Source organism: Trichomycterus rosablanca, chromosome 12 (genome assembly GCF_030014385.1).
Source record: "Trichomycterus rosablanca isolate fTriRos1 chromosome 12, fTriRos1.hap1, whole genome shotgun sequence".
NCBI lineage: Eukaryota > Metazoa > Chordata > Actinopteri > Siluriformes > Trichomycteridae > Trichomycterus > Trichomycterus rosablanca.
Window position 1 is genome coordinate 30,049,066 of NC_085999.1, and position 16,842 is coordinate 30,065,907.

Genomic DNA, 16,842 nt, shown 5'->3' on the forward strand with positions numbered 1-16,842 from the left:
ATATACAGTAAAGACTTGTATGTGTGCTAAGTATAACTATACAAAAGACATTACGTTACTTGTAAGCTTAGTCACTAGTGTTAGCTGCTAAGCTAATTGCAGTGATTTCTACTTATTTAAGCACTCTGTATTTAGAACTCATCATATTAATACTGTAATTTAGACATTTTTGTAAGTAGCTGCTCTCAGTAGGATTGTAGATAAATTCAGATTAAGAAGCTGCCAGATTTCTTGTTTCTATGTGCTTTACTTTCACACAATGTTACCATCGTGGCAAGCGGCTAACTCATATCACGTAGTTGTGCTTGCTGGGTGAATAAATATGAATATATTTATAATAGTGATCAAATATCTGTGTCCTTGTTTATTCAAAATAAAAAATAGATGCTATTCTTTTTACATTTATAAGCACAAAAAGAAAAGAGCATTTATTCATCAAAACAAAAACGCACGTAATAAGAGCCTCACTACGCATGCGCAGACGGAATGAGAGCCTCACTACGCATGCTCCGATTCATTTGCGTAAGATGCGCAAAGTGCGTTCGTACTTTACGTACATATAATTTACACTATAATTCCCATAAATCTGCCCCTATTTCTGTATGTGTAAAGCAAAGTATTCAAAAACATACAATGTTCTGTCAGAAATGAAAGAAAAACGAAAGAAATATTAGTTAGATCCAAGAGAAAGAGTCAGCAGGGAGGTATATGATATATGCTTCTGCTGGCTTTATAAGTGGCATCAAAAACACAAAACAAAATCGTGGACTAACATTAAATGTGGTTTGCATTATTTCTTTTTCCGACGATAATAAGTCCTACATTTCATAATGCACAGAAGCCTTTAAGCATGCCAACGAACCATCGTCTCGACTAAAGAACCGTTGTTTTTAAGAGTGTAAGCAAATCAGGACAGTAATCAAGTACATTTATGTAAAATTTCAACATATGTACTTTATTTATACTTGTAAATAGACACAGACAAAAAAACTAAACATTTTTGTACAAAATAAGCAACATGAAAAATACAAACATGGTCGCTGTTCCACCCGCTCGCATCCAACTTAGCTTATCAATGCTGTTAACAGATCATTTATCCAAATTATTGTCCCGGTATGGTTTCCTCTCATTTCGCGTCCAGCTTTCACTGCTACGAAAGAGTAAAAAAATAAGTAATGTAATTATCGTTGCTCCTACAGTCGCTGCACCGCTGACGAAAACATTAGTTGAGAAGCTGTGACGCAATCACGTCAAGCACCGACGTCATTACGTCTCCTCTGGCCCGCCTGAACCCGCCGACAGTGTGTGCAGAAGGGCTGCAGAAATAAAACTTGAATTACAACATTCGGGCCGTTACAGCTGAATAAAAGGTGCGTTTTTTATTTATATGTTACTATTACTGTAAGTCAATGTGTATTGTTTTAGTTTCGGTTCATGCTTATGTTTGCTGATATCATGTTATATGCTGTTCTGCTTTAGAAGTTTGAGGCTGTATCCGAACTTAATCTATGCTCACTGTGTAGGTGCCCTACGTAGTGTATAATAATGGCCTCCTATTCACTCGATCTAGTCCACTACATGTATTATAGAGATACGTCACACACTATTTTTAATTCCAGCCCTACTGTGAATTTGTGTTTGGTGTACGCAGGACATGGCTTTAACACAGGTTTCTTCTAACAAGTGCTGTGGTGGATACCAGAAAGTTTTTGAACATGACAGGTAAACTTCATTTTCTTGTTTTGACTTAAGTTCAGATTAAGTTAGATTCTGCTACTGGTACAGTATGCGGTTACCTCAGCTAGAAGTTCAGCTACACCAAAACTCCTTCTGATAAATGTACATTATACAGAGTTATTACAATATACAGCATAAGTAACTACACTGAAGCTAAATTGATTATTATCATTGATACAACAATAATAATAATTCTGTTACACTTAAGGGTACTTTTCAATATTTTATTGTTTTACAATTGCAAATAAATATATAATAAATAGACAGTAAACGATAAATTATCTGTATAACTCAATAAAAGTTGAAACTATGTGTTTCAACAAAGCAAGTGTTTCATAAAGCTGAGACAACAGACAATGATTTATTATATTTATTATATTATTAATATATTTTATTTATATTATTATTATTATATATAACTATATTATTATTATATTTTTGTTGACTTTCATTTCTTAACGAAACAATAAATTAAACATCTAACAAAATTATTATTCTAATATTATTATTATTTGTGTATTTTACCTTAACTGATCTTGAACCTGATCTTATTTTTTGTGCTAAAACTTTATTGCTTTCTTTTCCCCCCTTTTCAGCTCAGAGCTCAAGTGCAAAATGAAATTTGCCATCTATCTTCCTGCTAAGGCTGAAAGTACCAAATGCCCGGTTCTCTACTGGCTTTCAGGTAGCTTGAACCCTTTTTCAATATTCTCAGACTGTGGGAAAATACGTGGTTACTAAAAGCCAAGTGGTGCAGCAGTCTTTTATGCTAGCCCACTGCTGCTAAGATATGGGTTCAAATCTCAGCAGTGCTATCAACCAGCTGGGTGTCAGACACGAGTGGTTATGTCTAGGGGGGAAGGGAAAATCGAGGGGGTGGCTGAAGACGGTGATGGATCGATGCTGTGTTAAGGGTATGTCTGTTGCGTTCAGTGTTCTCCAGGGAACCTGGACCTGCCACAACCCTGACCAGGATAAAGCGGTTGATGATAATGAAAAAAATATTGGTGACTGTGTGTTACAGGACTGACCTGTACCGAGCAGAATTTCATCACGAAATCAGGAAGCCAGCGGGCTGCATCTGAGCATGGCATCATCATTGTTGCCCCAGATACAAGTCCAAGTGAGTAGGAGAGAATCACACATGTCATAGAAGTGCACTAGAGGTGTGACAAATTTTGATGCAAATGGTTTTGTGATATCTAATACAGTTTACTGTTTAAACACTCAGCATTACAGTCAGCATAATCCACACCAGCATCTCCTAAATGCCTGACTTCATCTAACATGGTTACAAACTGACCTGGAATAATTTTGGCTCCTCTAATGTACAAGCACAAAAACAAGTAAACTAATTGTGTGTGTTTTGGCATTCTGGTAAATTAGCACACTTCTAAGAAATTTGCTGTTATAACAGTCCACGGCACTTATCATTGGATAAATAAGAAACTGATTAGCACCAGGGACTATTATTCAATCTCATTTTACTTTTATGCAGCTTTGTTAATTTATAGATATTGGTCATGCCATGCACCTGCTAACTATGTTATTAAGTAAATTTTTGAGTTTTTGTTTGTTAGGGGGCTGTAATATTGAAGGAGAGGACGAAAGCTGGGATTTTGGAACAGGCGCTGGTTTTTATGTTGATGCAACACAAGAGCCGTGGAAGACCAACTACCGCATGTACTCCTATGTTACTGAGGAGGTGTGTGGCCATTTTAGCACGTTTAATGTTATTAATGTTTTCCAGGGCAGATGAAGTGCTTTTTCTGGCTGAAGATGAAATAGTGGATTCATAGTCTAACTCATTTGTCATTATTTGAACAAAACTCACAAAATTAATCACAGCTTTAACCACATAATCAGTCACAACTCACAATCACATCTGAGTTTCACTTAAAATATGTTAAAATATGTTGGGCTTTGGACTACAAATTTGTGGCTGTGATCACTGCTCTGTTAAGCTGACCTTTGAAGTAAGGTGGTGGTGGGGGCTTCATGTTAATACACAGCTCAGTCATACTGATAGAAATGCTTAGTAAAGTATTTTTTACAATCCAACAGTTGCTGACATTCCAAATTATTTACCATCTTGCCACTAACACACAGGATTCCTTTAATCTGTCTCTGTTTTTTTCTCAGCTGCCACGTTTAATAACCTCAAATTTTTCTGCTGACCCGGAGAAGATGTCTATCTCGGGTCATTCAATGGGTGGTCACGGTGCTCTTATCTGTGCACTAAAGAATCCTGGCAAATACAAGGTATGACCAACTATAGAGGATGCTGAATGTGAAAACCTTACCTTGAAATTGTAGGATATTCCATTTACAAAACCATGAAGTTTATGGTTCATGAATCATTACTGTTTTTAATTAACAGTTCATTTATCTTGTTACAGGCTGTCTCAGCTTTTGCACCCATCTGTAACCCGATGCAGTGTGCCTGGGGACAAAAAGCTTTTTCCGGTTACCTTGGACCTGACAAATCTACCTGGGAGGTGAAGTATTATGAAAAATATTATTAACCAATAGTATTATGCTCTGTGTAGCTTTCCTTCCAGCAAACACACAGCTATGATTAAGCAAACCACATAAAAGAAAAAAAAAAATCATGTTAACTGATCATTTGACTTCTAGAGATCAAAAGCATCCAGTCTCTTTCCTCTGCATTTTAGGCGTATGATGCTACAGTGTTGGCCGGCTTGTATTCAGGTCCAGAACTGGACATTTTGATTGATCAGGGGCGTGAAGACCAGTTTTTGTCAGCCAGTCAGCTGCTTCCTGATAATCTTATTGCTGCCTGTTCTGAGAAGAAAATTCCTGTTGTGTTCCGACTACAACAGGTAAGGGGGGGGGGATGTTGGACAAATTTTACAGTGTACAAACTTTACAGTGTAATCACAGTATTCAAATGTTTTATTTAAAAAAATTAACCAATCAGAACGTCAAACATTGCTTATCCTATCTGATCTATAATAAATATTTCACGCATAAGTGTAAATGCGTCTCTTTATATATACAGTGCCTTGCAAAAGTATTCAGCCCCCTTGAACTTTTCAACCTTTTGCCACATTTCAGGCTTCAAACATAACGATATGAAATTGTAATTTTTTGTGAAGAATCAACAACAAGTGGGACACAATCGTGAAGTGGAACGAAATTTATTGGATATTTTAAACTTTTTTTAGAAATAAAAAACTGAAAAGTGGGGCGTGCAATATTATTCAGCCCCCTTGCGTTAATACTTTGTAGCGCCACCTTTTGCTGCGATTACAGCTGCAAGTCGCTTGGGGTATGTCTCTATCAGTTTTGCACATCGAGAGACAGAAATTTTTGCCCATTCTTCCTTGCAAAACAGCTCGAGCTCAGTGAGGTTGGATGGAGAGCGTTTGTGAACAGCAGTTTTCAGCTCTTTCCACAGATTCTCGATGGGATTCAGGTCTGGACTTTGACTTGGCCATTCTAACACCTGGATACGTTTATTTGTGAACCATTCCATTGTAGATTTTGCTTTATGTTTTGGATCATTGTCTTGTTGGAAGATAAATCTCCGTCCCAGTCTCAGGTCTTTTGCAGACTGCAACAGGTTTTCTTCCAGAATGGTCCTGTATTTGGCTCCATCCATCTTCCCATCAATTTTAACCATCTTCCCTGTCCCTGCTGAAGAAAAGCAGGCCCAAACCATGATGCTGCCACCACCATGTTTGACAGTGGGGATGGTGTGTTCAGGGTGATGAGCTGTGTTGCTTTTACGCCAAACATAACGTTTTGCATTGTGGCCAAAAAGTTCGATTTTGGTTTCATCTGACCAGAGCACCTTCTTCCACATGTTTGGTGTGTCTCCCAGGTGACTTTTTATAGATATCTTTGAGAAATGGCTTTCTTCTTGCCACTCTTCCATAAAGGCCAGATTTGTGCAGTGTACGACTGATTGTGTCCTATGGACAGATTCTCCCACCTCAGCTGTAGATCTCTGCAGTTCATTCAGAGTGATCATGGGCCTCTTGGCTGCATCCCTGATCAGTCTTCTCCTTGTTTAAGCTGAAAGTTTAGAGGGACGGCCGGGTCTTGGTAGATTTGCAGTGGTCTGATACTCCTTCCATTTCAATATGATCGCTTGCACAGTGCTCCTTGAGATGTTTAAAGCTTGGGAAATCTTTTTGTATCCAAATCCGGCTTTAAACTTCTCCACAACAGTATCTCGGACCTGCCTGGTGTGTTCCTTGGTCTTCATGATGCTCTCTGCGCTTTAAACAGAACTCTGAGACTGTCACAGAGCAGGTGCATTTATACGGAGACTTGATTACACACAGGTGGATTCTATTTATCACCATCAGTCATTTAGGTCAACTTTGGATCATTCAGAGATCCTCACTGAACTTCTGGAGTGAGTTTGCTGCACTGAAAGTAAAGGGGCTGAATAATATTGCACGCCCCACTTTTTAGTTTTTTATTTCTAAAAAAAGTTTAAAATATCCAATAAATTTCGTTCTACTTCACGATTGTGTCCCACTTGTTGTTGATTCTTCACAAAAAATTACAATTTCATATCGTTATGTTTGAAGCCTGAAATGTGGCAAAAGGTTGAAAAGTTCAAGGGGGCTGAATACTTTTGCAAGGCACTGTATATTTTATTTCTGCGCAGTTCTTATCGGCTGTAATCCACCCATTCAGCTTGGCATCAGTAGAAGGAATCAGTCAGTCATAATAAGAGCTGTTTATTGTCGAAATTTAAATCCGAAAACACTTTTAATATCGCGGAGAGCGAGCGAGACGCGCGCGCACACACACACACACAGAGAGAGAGAGAGAGAGAGAGAGCCATAACCGAGCTACAGAGAGAACATACAGAAAACGAGCACAAATAACTAAGAAATAAACTTGTTTAATTATGTTAAATCTGATTATTTCATGGTGCGTATGTTTTAAAGCAGAAATAAACACAGGCACATCTCTGCACAAAAGAGGATTGTTCTGAAACTTAATGCGATGCAACCACAGTATGTCTCTTCCCTGTAGTTTTTTCTCTTCTTTTAAAATAAATCTTTTTTTCTCATTTAAGTGTTGTTTGAATTAGGCCTACATTTAAGGCAAGGTAGCAAAATGTTCATGATTGTTCATCATTGATATTAATATCGGGGCTGTCTTATAGTTTACCCAGTAGCGCTTCCCGATGAACGAACGCTGTTCGTCTCGGTCTCTTTAAAGAGGCCTCTTGCTAGGCGCGCATTCTTTAAAAGCGGTTTGGAGCTACCGAGCCAGCTCGTTACACAGGCTGTTGGCAGAAAAGCAACACTCAGCGAATGATTTTTTTTTCTCTCTACGTTCTTGGAAAGCAAACGATCCGATGATTTGTTTTTAATCTAATAGGCCTGCCTTGTATTACTGATGGCTTTTTGCTTTTGAGTTGTTTTGATTTTGATTTAACACGGTTATGTAGCTAGTGATGAGCGAGCTCGCAGCAACAGTGGGAGGCTTTGTTGCCTAGTGAGCAAACCCAGTTGGCTGAGAGGGACACGAGCTTGTATTTCATCATATTCTTTTTGAATGCGTAATCTAGCTCATATGTTTTTTTTTTTAACCATTTAAAGCTACGTAGACTTCAGTGTTCATTTTTCTACAAAATGTATCTCCATCCAAGTCATAATAATGGATGAATACTTTCTGCTTAAACTAATCACACACACATTATTAAATGCATTGCATGGACTTTTTCAGCAGTGATACAGTAGTAATGATCAACTGATAACCAACAAAGAAGTCATTGTTCGATTAACACAGTCTAGTTAAATGCTATTTAAATTTATTTTTAGCAGCTGACAATTGATTTTTATGAGATTTAAGGCTTACCAATACAAGGTAGGTGTACAAACTCATTTAGAAAAAGCCGCTTTTTTTATTTTGTTTTTTTATTTAGCTTTTAAAAATACATTATTATTAATTATATCATGAATGACGGAACTATTAAACATTAAAACCACATACAATTGCTGTTTTTTGTACATGTGGATCTATCTGCTTGTTGCATTATAAATATTATAATTATTATTTTACAAAACATGGCGGCATTGTGGCTCGGTGGGTAGCACTGTCGCCTCACAGCAAGAAGGTCCTGGGTTTAATTTCCATGTAAAGAGGTTTGTGTCCTTTCTGTGTTTGCATGAGAACATTGGGGGAACGTTCGTGAAGGAACGTTGAGGGAACGTTCAGGGGGCAACGTTGGGGGAACGTTCGGGGGGGGGGGGGGGGAGAACGTTGAGGGAACGTTCGTGAGGGAACGTTTGTGGGGGAACATTGGGGGAACGTTTGTGGGGAAACGTTGGGGGGAACGTTTGTGAAGGAACGTTGAGGGAACGTTTGTGAAGGAACGTTGATGGAACGTTTGTGGGGGAACGTTGGGGGAACGTTCGTGGGGAACGTTGAGGGAACGTTCGTGAAGGAACGTTGAGGGAGCGTTCGTGTGGAAACGTTGGGGGAACGTTGAGGGAACGTTCGGGGGGGGAACGTTGGGGGAACGTTCGTGAAGGAACGTTGAGGGAACGTTTGTGGGGGAACGTTGGGGGAATGTTCGGGGGGAACATTTGTGAAGGAACGTTGAGGGAACGTTCGTGGGGGAACGTTGGGTGAACGTGAGGGGGGGGAACGTTGAGGGAACGTTTGGGTAGATTGTTGGGAATGGTTGGGTGAATTGTTGAGGTAATGGTTGGGTGGATCGTTGAGAAAACGTTTGGGTTTTCAACAGTTCACCCAACCATTCCCTTAACAATCCACCCAAATGTTCCCTCAACAATTCACCCAACCATTTCCAACAATCTAGCCAAAAATTCCCTCAACAATCTACCCAAAAGTTTTCTCAACAATTCACCCAAACGTTCCCTCAACTATTAACCCAAAGGTTTTCTCAACAGTCCACTCAACCATTCCCTCAACAATCCACCCAAACATTCCCAACAATCTACCTAAAAATTCCCTCAACAGTCCACCCAACCATTCCCAACAATTCACCCAAATTTTCTCTCATTCACCCAAACGTTCCCTCAACAATCCACCCAAACGTTTTCTCAACAGTCCACCCAACCATTCCCTCAACAATACACCCAAGTGTATTGTACTTGTCCTTGTATACTTGTAAGAGGCATTGCATCTATTTAAAAAATATGAAATGGTTTAATAAAATCAATCAAAATCAACCATTCCCTCAACAATCCACCCAACCATTCCCTCAACAATCCACCCAAACATTTTCTCAACAGTCCACCCAAACGTTTTCTCAACAGTCCACCCAAACATTCCCAACAATCTACCTAAAAATTCCCTCAACAGTCCACCCAAACGTTTTCTCAACAGTCCACCCAAACGTTTTCTCAACAGTCCACCCAAACGTTTTCTCAACAGTCCACCCAAACGTTTTTTCAACAGTCCACCCAAACATTCCCAACAATCTACCTAAAAATTCCCTCAACAATCCACCCAAACATCAATGCTGATCAACCAATAACACTACTAGAAATAGACAACCAACCAGTCATGTCACTCAAAACCTTTTAAAATAATTACAACATTAGTAATTTAATAATTGCATCACAACCAACCAATCACATCACTTAACAACACCTATTCAACTAATCAGATCAATCTGATATCACTCAACAATAATCCACTATCACATCCCTAAAAATGTTAAACTAATCACTGTACCCAGCAATATCTCCTTTCCAGTAACACAAAATCACCTTACACATCCTATCACATCACATTAACAGCTATTACAAATATAAACAATTTGTTCTTACATCAGGATCGAGTTCTTCAAGCTCATCCTCTAATCTCCTTAGTTCTTCCTCACTGAGTTTCTGCAGAAGCTCATCCTCATTCACGTCCCGATACTTTTCCATCTCCTTACGGAAAGACATGATGAACAAGAGGTGGTGGAGGCAGGAACAGAAAAAAACAAGAGAGAAAGAAAAGAATGCCCCCCCAAAACCCTTGACACCTGGAGAAAAAGAAAAACATGATGTTATTAATATCAAGAAGATCTTACTTAGTAAGCCTTAGTACACACATAGGAACATGATATTTTCTCCATGTTCCTCACTGTTGCAGCAGTAAAGAGGTGAATTCCAATCCAGCACGTTAGACCCAAGCACCTGAACATTATGCTTTTAAGGCTTTTATAAATCATATTTACATTTACATTTTCAGCATTTAGCAGACGCTTTTATCCAAAGCGACTTACACAATGATCTGAACACATCATAAATCATATGATGTGCCATTACAAACCAAGTGAGCTGCACTGGTTCATTCTGAGTGTAGGTCTACAATCCACTAGAAGGACCAAAGTTGCTTACCACCCGCCCAGTGAATGAGAACCCCTGCAGTACTGGACTGATAATGAAAGATTCATTGTTTTAAAAATATTTTTGACACAAAGGCTTTGTGTCTCCAGTCTGTTTCTCATAACCTACAAGCACCCCCCCTCCACACACACACAGCTGTTGAATTGCAGTAGCAAGCAATAACAGGTGTGAGGAGTCACTGTCAAACACACACACACATACACATTCAAACACACTTGATCAGAGTATTTATATCCATGTACATCCCTCAAACTAGGGCTGGGCGATATATCGAGATTTTATAAAATATCGATATATTTTCATACGCGATGTAAGATAAGACAATATCGCTTATATAATAATGTATTCTGTAGCGAATGCCAAAAACAAGTCCAGACAAAAGGTTCCAGCTCCGTGTACCTTTGGTCATTCGTTTTTCACTTCAAATCCCAAAGTTGAAAAACAAGAAATCGAGTCGTTATTCGTTTCAAAAACCAATATAAATATACAAGCGCATGCACGCGCTGACATGCATGTATTTACTTCATATACAGTGTAAATCATGCAAGTGTTGAGAAAGTAATAATAACGTAACGGTGCGTCTCCTGTTGTTCTGACTTGTGTGTTTGTATATGTGATGTGCATATATCTGTAAAAAACAAACATTATGGGGAGTGATTTCTGTACTGGATGTTGTACGTGGTCATGTTAGTTCATACTGGATGATTGCCCGACGTCGTCATTTATTTATTTATCTTCTTTTTATAGTATTTCTTGTTGTCGGCCAATAAACAACCAAAAATTTATACAATTGCATGTATTGCAGTAAAAGAAAATATTAATGTAAATGTTGTGGCGACGGTGATGTAAAATAATTCCAAACATGTGAGGGGGGTTTAACGAGAACGCTACTTTTAATACCACACAAGCTCAGTGCAAAACAACAGAAGAACATGAGCACAGCCGGAAACGATAAATTCTGATACCTTCCCTACACACTCGCTCCCTGTGCCCTATAGTGCACTTAACATTCTTAAAGGGCCAGACAATATATTTGTAATTCACATTACACGACAGGAGATACCTTAGAAACAACTTTCTTTTTCTTAGAATAGCTTTTTTTTTTTTTTTTTTTTTTTTTTTTTTTTTAAGTAAAAATAGTAAAAATAGTTCTTGTGTGAAGCTTCCCCAGCATGAATTTTAATAAAAGTGCCTGTAAAAAATTTGGAACATGTAGCTTTGTTTCCGAAGGATCTTTTTGTTATTACCCTATGGGATAAAAAAATATCGAGATCTATATCGTATATCACCGTTCAGCGAAAAAATATCGAGATATTATTTTTGATCCATATCGCCCAGCCCTAGTCCAGACCAACAACCTGGTGGCAGTTCATCATGGCTTGTCTCTCCTCAGACCACTGTTGATAAGTGCTGTTTTAGAGATACTTAAACTAAGAAATTGGTTGATATGGGGTCTGTCTAAAAACCCAGTGAGCTCCCTTGCTGCCTACTGCCTTCCTAGGCAGCTCCCTAAATAGAGTGGATTCTAATAAGACATTAAACTTATAAGACAGATTATTTAGACCCACTCTTTAGACAGTGATTTTGGTGATTAAGTCACCACAGTTATTTAAGCTTACTCTGACTGAGGAGAGCCGTGACTAACACACACCCCCTTTGACACATGTGCAGTAGCCGACTGCATCTATTTTTATTGAGCTATATTATTTTAAAAGTGTGTGGGGTGTGCTAGTACATAAGCTAGAAAATAAAGTAAGCAGCTATGCCCCCCCCCCCCCCTTCCCAAATGAAACCCAATGGAAACGTATGCCCTAATTCATGTGATAGTCGTACACTGGCTAAATAAATGCTGTTTTATTAAGGTGACCTGATCAAACTCGAGATTGAGCGCTGAATTCTAAAGCCTCTGACTTTAGATCCGGACCTTATCCCGAATCAGGTTATCGTGAACAAAGCGCACTTCAGGAGGCACTGAGTGCTTGTGCAATTGTGGAATCTCCACCTCTCTTTAAGGTAGCTTGTTTTCCTGAGTACTACGAGACTTTAGGTAGTTGAGAAATGATCAGAAAGGGCTGCTTCCTGTTTTGAAACAGGAATGACAGACATGTTACATTATGAGGTAAAACTCAGCTCTCAGGCAGAGCGGTCACTGTTGGAAAAAAAACAAACAGGTACATTTTAGCAGGTTGGTATAGGGATTTACATGAGTAACAGTGTTGGACCACGTGTTTGTGTTTGCTCTTGGATAATATTGAGTAATGTCAGTTTCTGACATTTAAATAAAACCACGGCAGCATGATCAATGCCTGTTTTGCATTATTCAAGCCCAGTGGATACATATACATCTATGTCATGTAAATGTTCTATATTTTCAGTATTTTTGTCTTGTTTTATGTTGTACCTAGTTATTTATGAGAGCTGAGTTTGGCTGTTACTACAATGATGAAAAGTCATTATTAAAATAGTCATTTAAAAAGTCACTTATTTAACTTTAAATGACCAATAGTAGGCAACTAAGTTCCACTGTATTGCTAACAAATTGTATTGCCAACAAATTGTATTGCCTCCAACTTTTATTTGGGAAGTATCTTCGGGGAAGGCACTTCCTGCTCCAGCATGACTGCACTACAGTGCACAAAGCAGTCTTGTAGAGGAACTGCATTGGCCTACATAAAGCCCTATTCAACATTTTTGAGATTATTTGGAATGTCTATTCCAATGACAGTATAAATTGCAGGGCACTTTTCTCATCTCAGATAGTCTAAAAGAGTATAAACTTATCTGACTGCTGTTGTTTTTCAGAAAAGCGAACGTTAAGTTCTCTGTGCTAAAGACAAACAGGACCATCCAGACCAAACGTTGGGGTTTATCAGTGTCCTGGAATGGTTGACTAGAGGTTCCATTAACGCAGAGGCAGATATCTGTATTTTAGAGAGGTACATGCTGCCATCATGTCTAGGGTCAGGCTGTAACATAAAAAAAAAAACTAACAGATGAAACTGAAACGTAACAAGTGCAGTGACGTCTTTATATACATTAATAAAGAGAGGTGCTGTACAGTGGACGGGAATAGACAGGGTATTTACAATAGAAAAAGAGTTTGAACAGAAATATACAGGGAATAACACACAATTTCTATTTACAATTATGTAAATACACCCTTCATTGACCCAGAGTGTGTGTGCTTGACTTGCCTGCCTGCAGTCCAGATCTGTCTTCTGTTGAACATTGAAAAACAAGAGAATCAGACAAGGACTACTAGTAGGCAGTTAGACAGCTCACTAGGTTTTAGACAGACCCATAAAGTATAGCGTGACCCTCTGTATGTGATAGAGCTCTCTGTAATAGACAACTAGAAATGACTACATTGAGAGACAATAATTCCACAGACTAAGAGAATAATTCCACTTGTAAAACCAATAAAAGGTCCCAAACCAATAAATATGTAATTTATAGGAAACGATCAACATCCCTGTCTGAACGCACATCAATAAGCAAGTCCTTGCAGCAATGAATTTCATACATTTACCAACATAAAATATAACTGTTCTGTATCTTTCTTTTGACTTTCTAAGGTTGTTCTCTTGAGTCATCTACAGCTGCCTGTTATTTTTAGTGGTACATAAAAGTTGGCCCGCTGAATTTATGACTCACCTTAATGTATTACGGAATGTACAAGCCAAACTGTCAGGCAGTGATGTGCAGTTACATTCCTTTTAATTAACACGTCAGACTAAGCACCACTGCCATTAACACATTCACTGTGTTTCCCTTATAATTAAACCTAATTTATGGTTATATAATCTTTTATTTAGATTTAGTAGTTGGGGTAAATGTGGAGGCAAAATTGACAGTATTGTCAGTTAAATTGTCTTGAGTGCCCAAGCCAATATTTATCTGTCCATTACATAAATATTTCACGCATAAGTGTAAATGCGTCTCTTTATACTTTTTATTTCTGCACAGTTCTTATCGGCTGTAATCCACCCATTCAGCTTGGCATCAGTAGAAGGAATCAGTCAGTCATAATAAGAGCTGTTTATTGTCGAGATTTAAATCCGAAAACACTTTTAATATCGCGGAGAGCGAGCGAGACGCGCGCGCGCGCGCACACACAGAGAGAGAGAGAGAGAGAGCCATAACCGAGCTACAGAGAGAACATACAGAAAACGAGCACAAATAACTAAGAAATAAACTTGTTTAATTATGTTAAATCTGATTATTTCATGGTGCGTATGTTTTAAAGCAGAAATAAACACAGGCACATCTCTGCACAAAAGAGGATTGTTCTGAAACTTAATGCGATGCAACCACAGTATGTCTCTTCCCTGTAGTTTTTTCTCTTCTTTTAAAATAAATCTTTTTTTCTCATTTAAGTGTTGTTTGAATTAGGCTTACATTTGGCCGTCATACCGCCCAACCCTATATTGCACCATTTGTTGGAAAAGGGCCCTGCTATAAAACAGCAAGAAAAACAATACAAATACAAAAACAATACAGGTAGCTGGGTCATAACAGAATTCAAAAATTATTGGCAGATTAAAAAGCTGCTATGTATTGAAATCCAAAGTTAGCTGCATCTCCATGTGTCACTGGCCACTGCTGGCTCATTAACAGTAAGATAAGAAAACCTGTCCTAATATTTCACTCTAATATTTACAGTAAACAGTTTTTACAAGTGTATAGTTTGTCACATATAGCCTATTTTTGTGTTGTCCAACTGATGTCTATTTTTCTGTATCAGGGCTATGACCACAGCTACTACTTTGTGTTTTCGTTCATTGATGACCACATCAAGCACCACGCCAAGTACCTGAATGCATAAGACTGCTACAGAAAAACAACAAAATCATACGGTTTCCTGCTGTACTTCACAATAAAATTAACCAGTTGTTAAACTTCCTGTCTGTAATTGTTTGATTTTGCAGATTGGTAACAATTGCTGAACACTGACCTGTTTAAGTATTAAATAAAACAGATTCTACGGTCTCATACAATATACAAATGAAGTAACGATCCAACTGACATTGTCTAAACCAGAGATTCCCAAGCTTCTTTGTCAGCTAAACCCTTTAAATCTAAATTATCTGCCTTATTAAGTCCTAGAAATACTAAGAATTCTAACATGTTTTTAATTAAAGAGTTAAATCTGATCATATATTTTTTTATTATATCAAAAACATTTTTCTTAGAAGGTCACAATAAAGTGTTAGTGTGTCATTTTTTATGGGAGAACCAGATTAGTGTTAGTGTGTCATTTTTTAAAGGAGAACCAGCAAATGAAACATCAGTACATATCTCACTGGAAACCACCAACCCATGTGAAATGACCAGACCAAAACAAGCCCCAAGGCACATATATCCGAGTTTTACTTTTGAAGGTAAATATATTCAGTGAAAAAGAACACATGTATTATACACATTATATACAAAACAACACAAATGCCTGATAATACAAAATATACTAAAGAACACCAGAAGAAAGGTGGAAAAGATAAACAATGTACAAAGGTTTTAGTTCAAATCTTTTTATCAATATGCAATACAAAACGATTAGCAAAAAAGTACAAAACAAAAAACGCGTTCATTCAGCAGGTAAAAAAATATCCCCTTTACCAGATAAATCAATTTTCAATTTCTAAGTCAGTATTAGATATGACAAAATCATTATACTATTTATTATATTCTACTCTATTTGTCAGTTGCCAAAATAAAAAAATTCGTATTTTGTGCAAAACACAAATCAGCTCCACTTACACTGTGTTAGTACTTACTCTTTTCCATTGCACAATACCCTACAGTACAATAACGTCCGAATCCAGAACTATCCGTACTGTACCTAATGTGCTATTGTTCATTTCCAATTGCATGAATGAATGTAGGAATTCGCTGAAGGTGAGGCTGTGATGGCATTCTCAGACACTAAGACCAAATATGCCACAGGCCGATTTTCGGTTTTCCCTGCTTCGGTTTTTGAGCTGCTGGCGATTCTGGTCAACCAATTAATGGTCTGCACTTTCTCTAGCCCCACCCTTACGGCCTGCTTCGGTATGTTTTGTCCCTGGTCAAGAAGGGCAACCAAATTTAGCACAGGTACTTAGGTGTACAGTACAGGTGACAACCATTAATATGTGATCCATTATCAAAGTTATACATATATTTCCAACAGAGAGGTCTCCGAAAACCCAAATCCTACAAATGTATGTCCTGCTTTACATTTCCACATAAATGATTATGTTTTTCAACAAGATTGAGTACAAACTGGCCATCATTTACTAGTTAATTTAAAAAAAAAAAGAAATTACTGTTGCATTGGAGCAGTACAGTGTCTCAACTAACAGACTGGGTGCTAAGTGAAGTCTTGGGGAGAAATTGCAAAACTCCAGGGTGTTTTTTTACCTGGCCCCCAGTTTTTCCAGATTGTGCCAGAGCCATAGCAGCCCTGACTAGGATTAAGTAGATTTAGTGGATTTTTAAAAGAACAATTGGAATTGCAGTGAAAGCAGCAGTGTGTAGTTTGGGTCTATTAAAGTAGTCAAACTGCATGTGCACATCCCTAAAGTTCATAACAAACAAATTAGAATCAATAATGTAATTGATCACATTAATGTGTCTATAAACAATATTTTCTTAAAACTTTACAAATATTATTTCTTGTACATAAAAGTTCATACAAATCTGTAAAAATGCTCTTAGGTATTTGGTCTTTTACACAGCTGAATATTTATCTTCTAGGGGTGTAATG

At 37.9% G+C, this 16,842-nt stretch overlaps 1 protein-coding gene across 1 annotated transcript; it reads left to right on the top strand.

The window, feature by feature from the left end:
* The first annotated feature begins 1,263 nt into the window (after positions 1-1,263).
* On the top strand, positions 1,264-14,995 carry esd (esterase D/formylglutathione hydrolase). Its single transcript, XM_063005735.1, has 9 exons — positions 1,264-1,370; positions 1,652-1,722; positions 2,334-2,422; positions 2,762-2,860; positions 3,318-3,442; positions 3,880-3,999; positions 4,137-4,235; positions 4,413-4,580; positions 14,842-14,995. The coding sequence occupies exons 2-9, from the start codon at positions 1,655-1,657 to the stop codon at positions 14,920-14,922; spliced, it is 849 nt and encodes a 282-aa protein (XP_062861805.1). The 5' UTR covers positions 1,264-1,370; positions 1,652-1,654; the 3' UTR covers positions 14,923-14,995.
* Positions 14,996-16,842: the final 1,847 nt, after the last annotated feature.

Excerpts from the sequence above, each read along its gene's own strand:
- esd (XM_063005735.1), top strand. The coding sequence starts at position 1,655 with ATGGCTTTAACACAGGTTTCTTCTAACAAGTGCTGTGGTGGATACCAG. Across the intron at positions 3,443-3,879 it reads ACTCCTATGTTACTGAGGAG|CTGCCACGTTTAATAACCTC; the intron begins GTGTGTGGCCAT and ends TTTTTTTCTCAG. Across the intron at positions 4,581-14,841 it reads TTGTGTTCCGACTACAACAG|GGCTATGACCACAGCTACTA; the intron begins GTAAGGGGGGGG and ends TTTCTGTATCAG.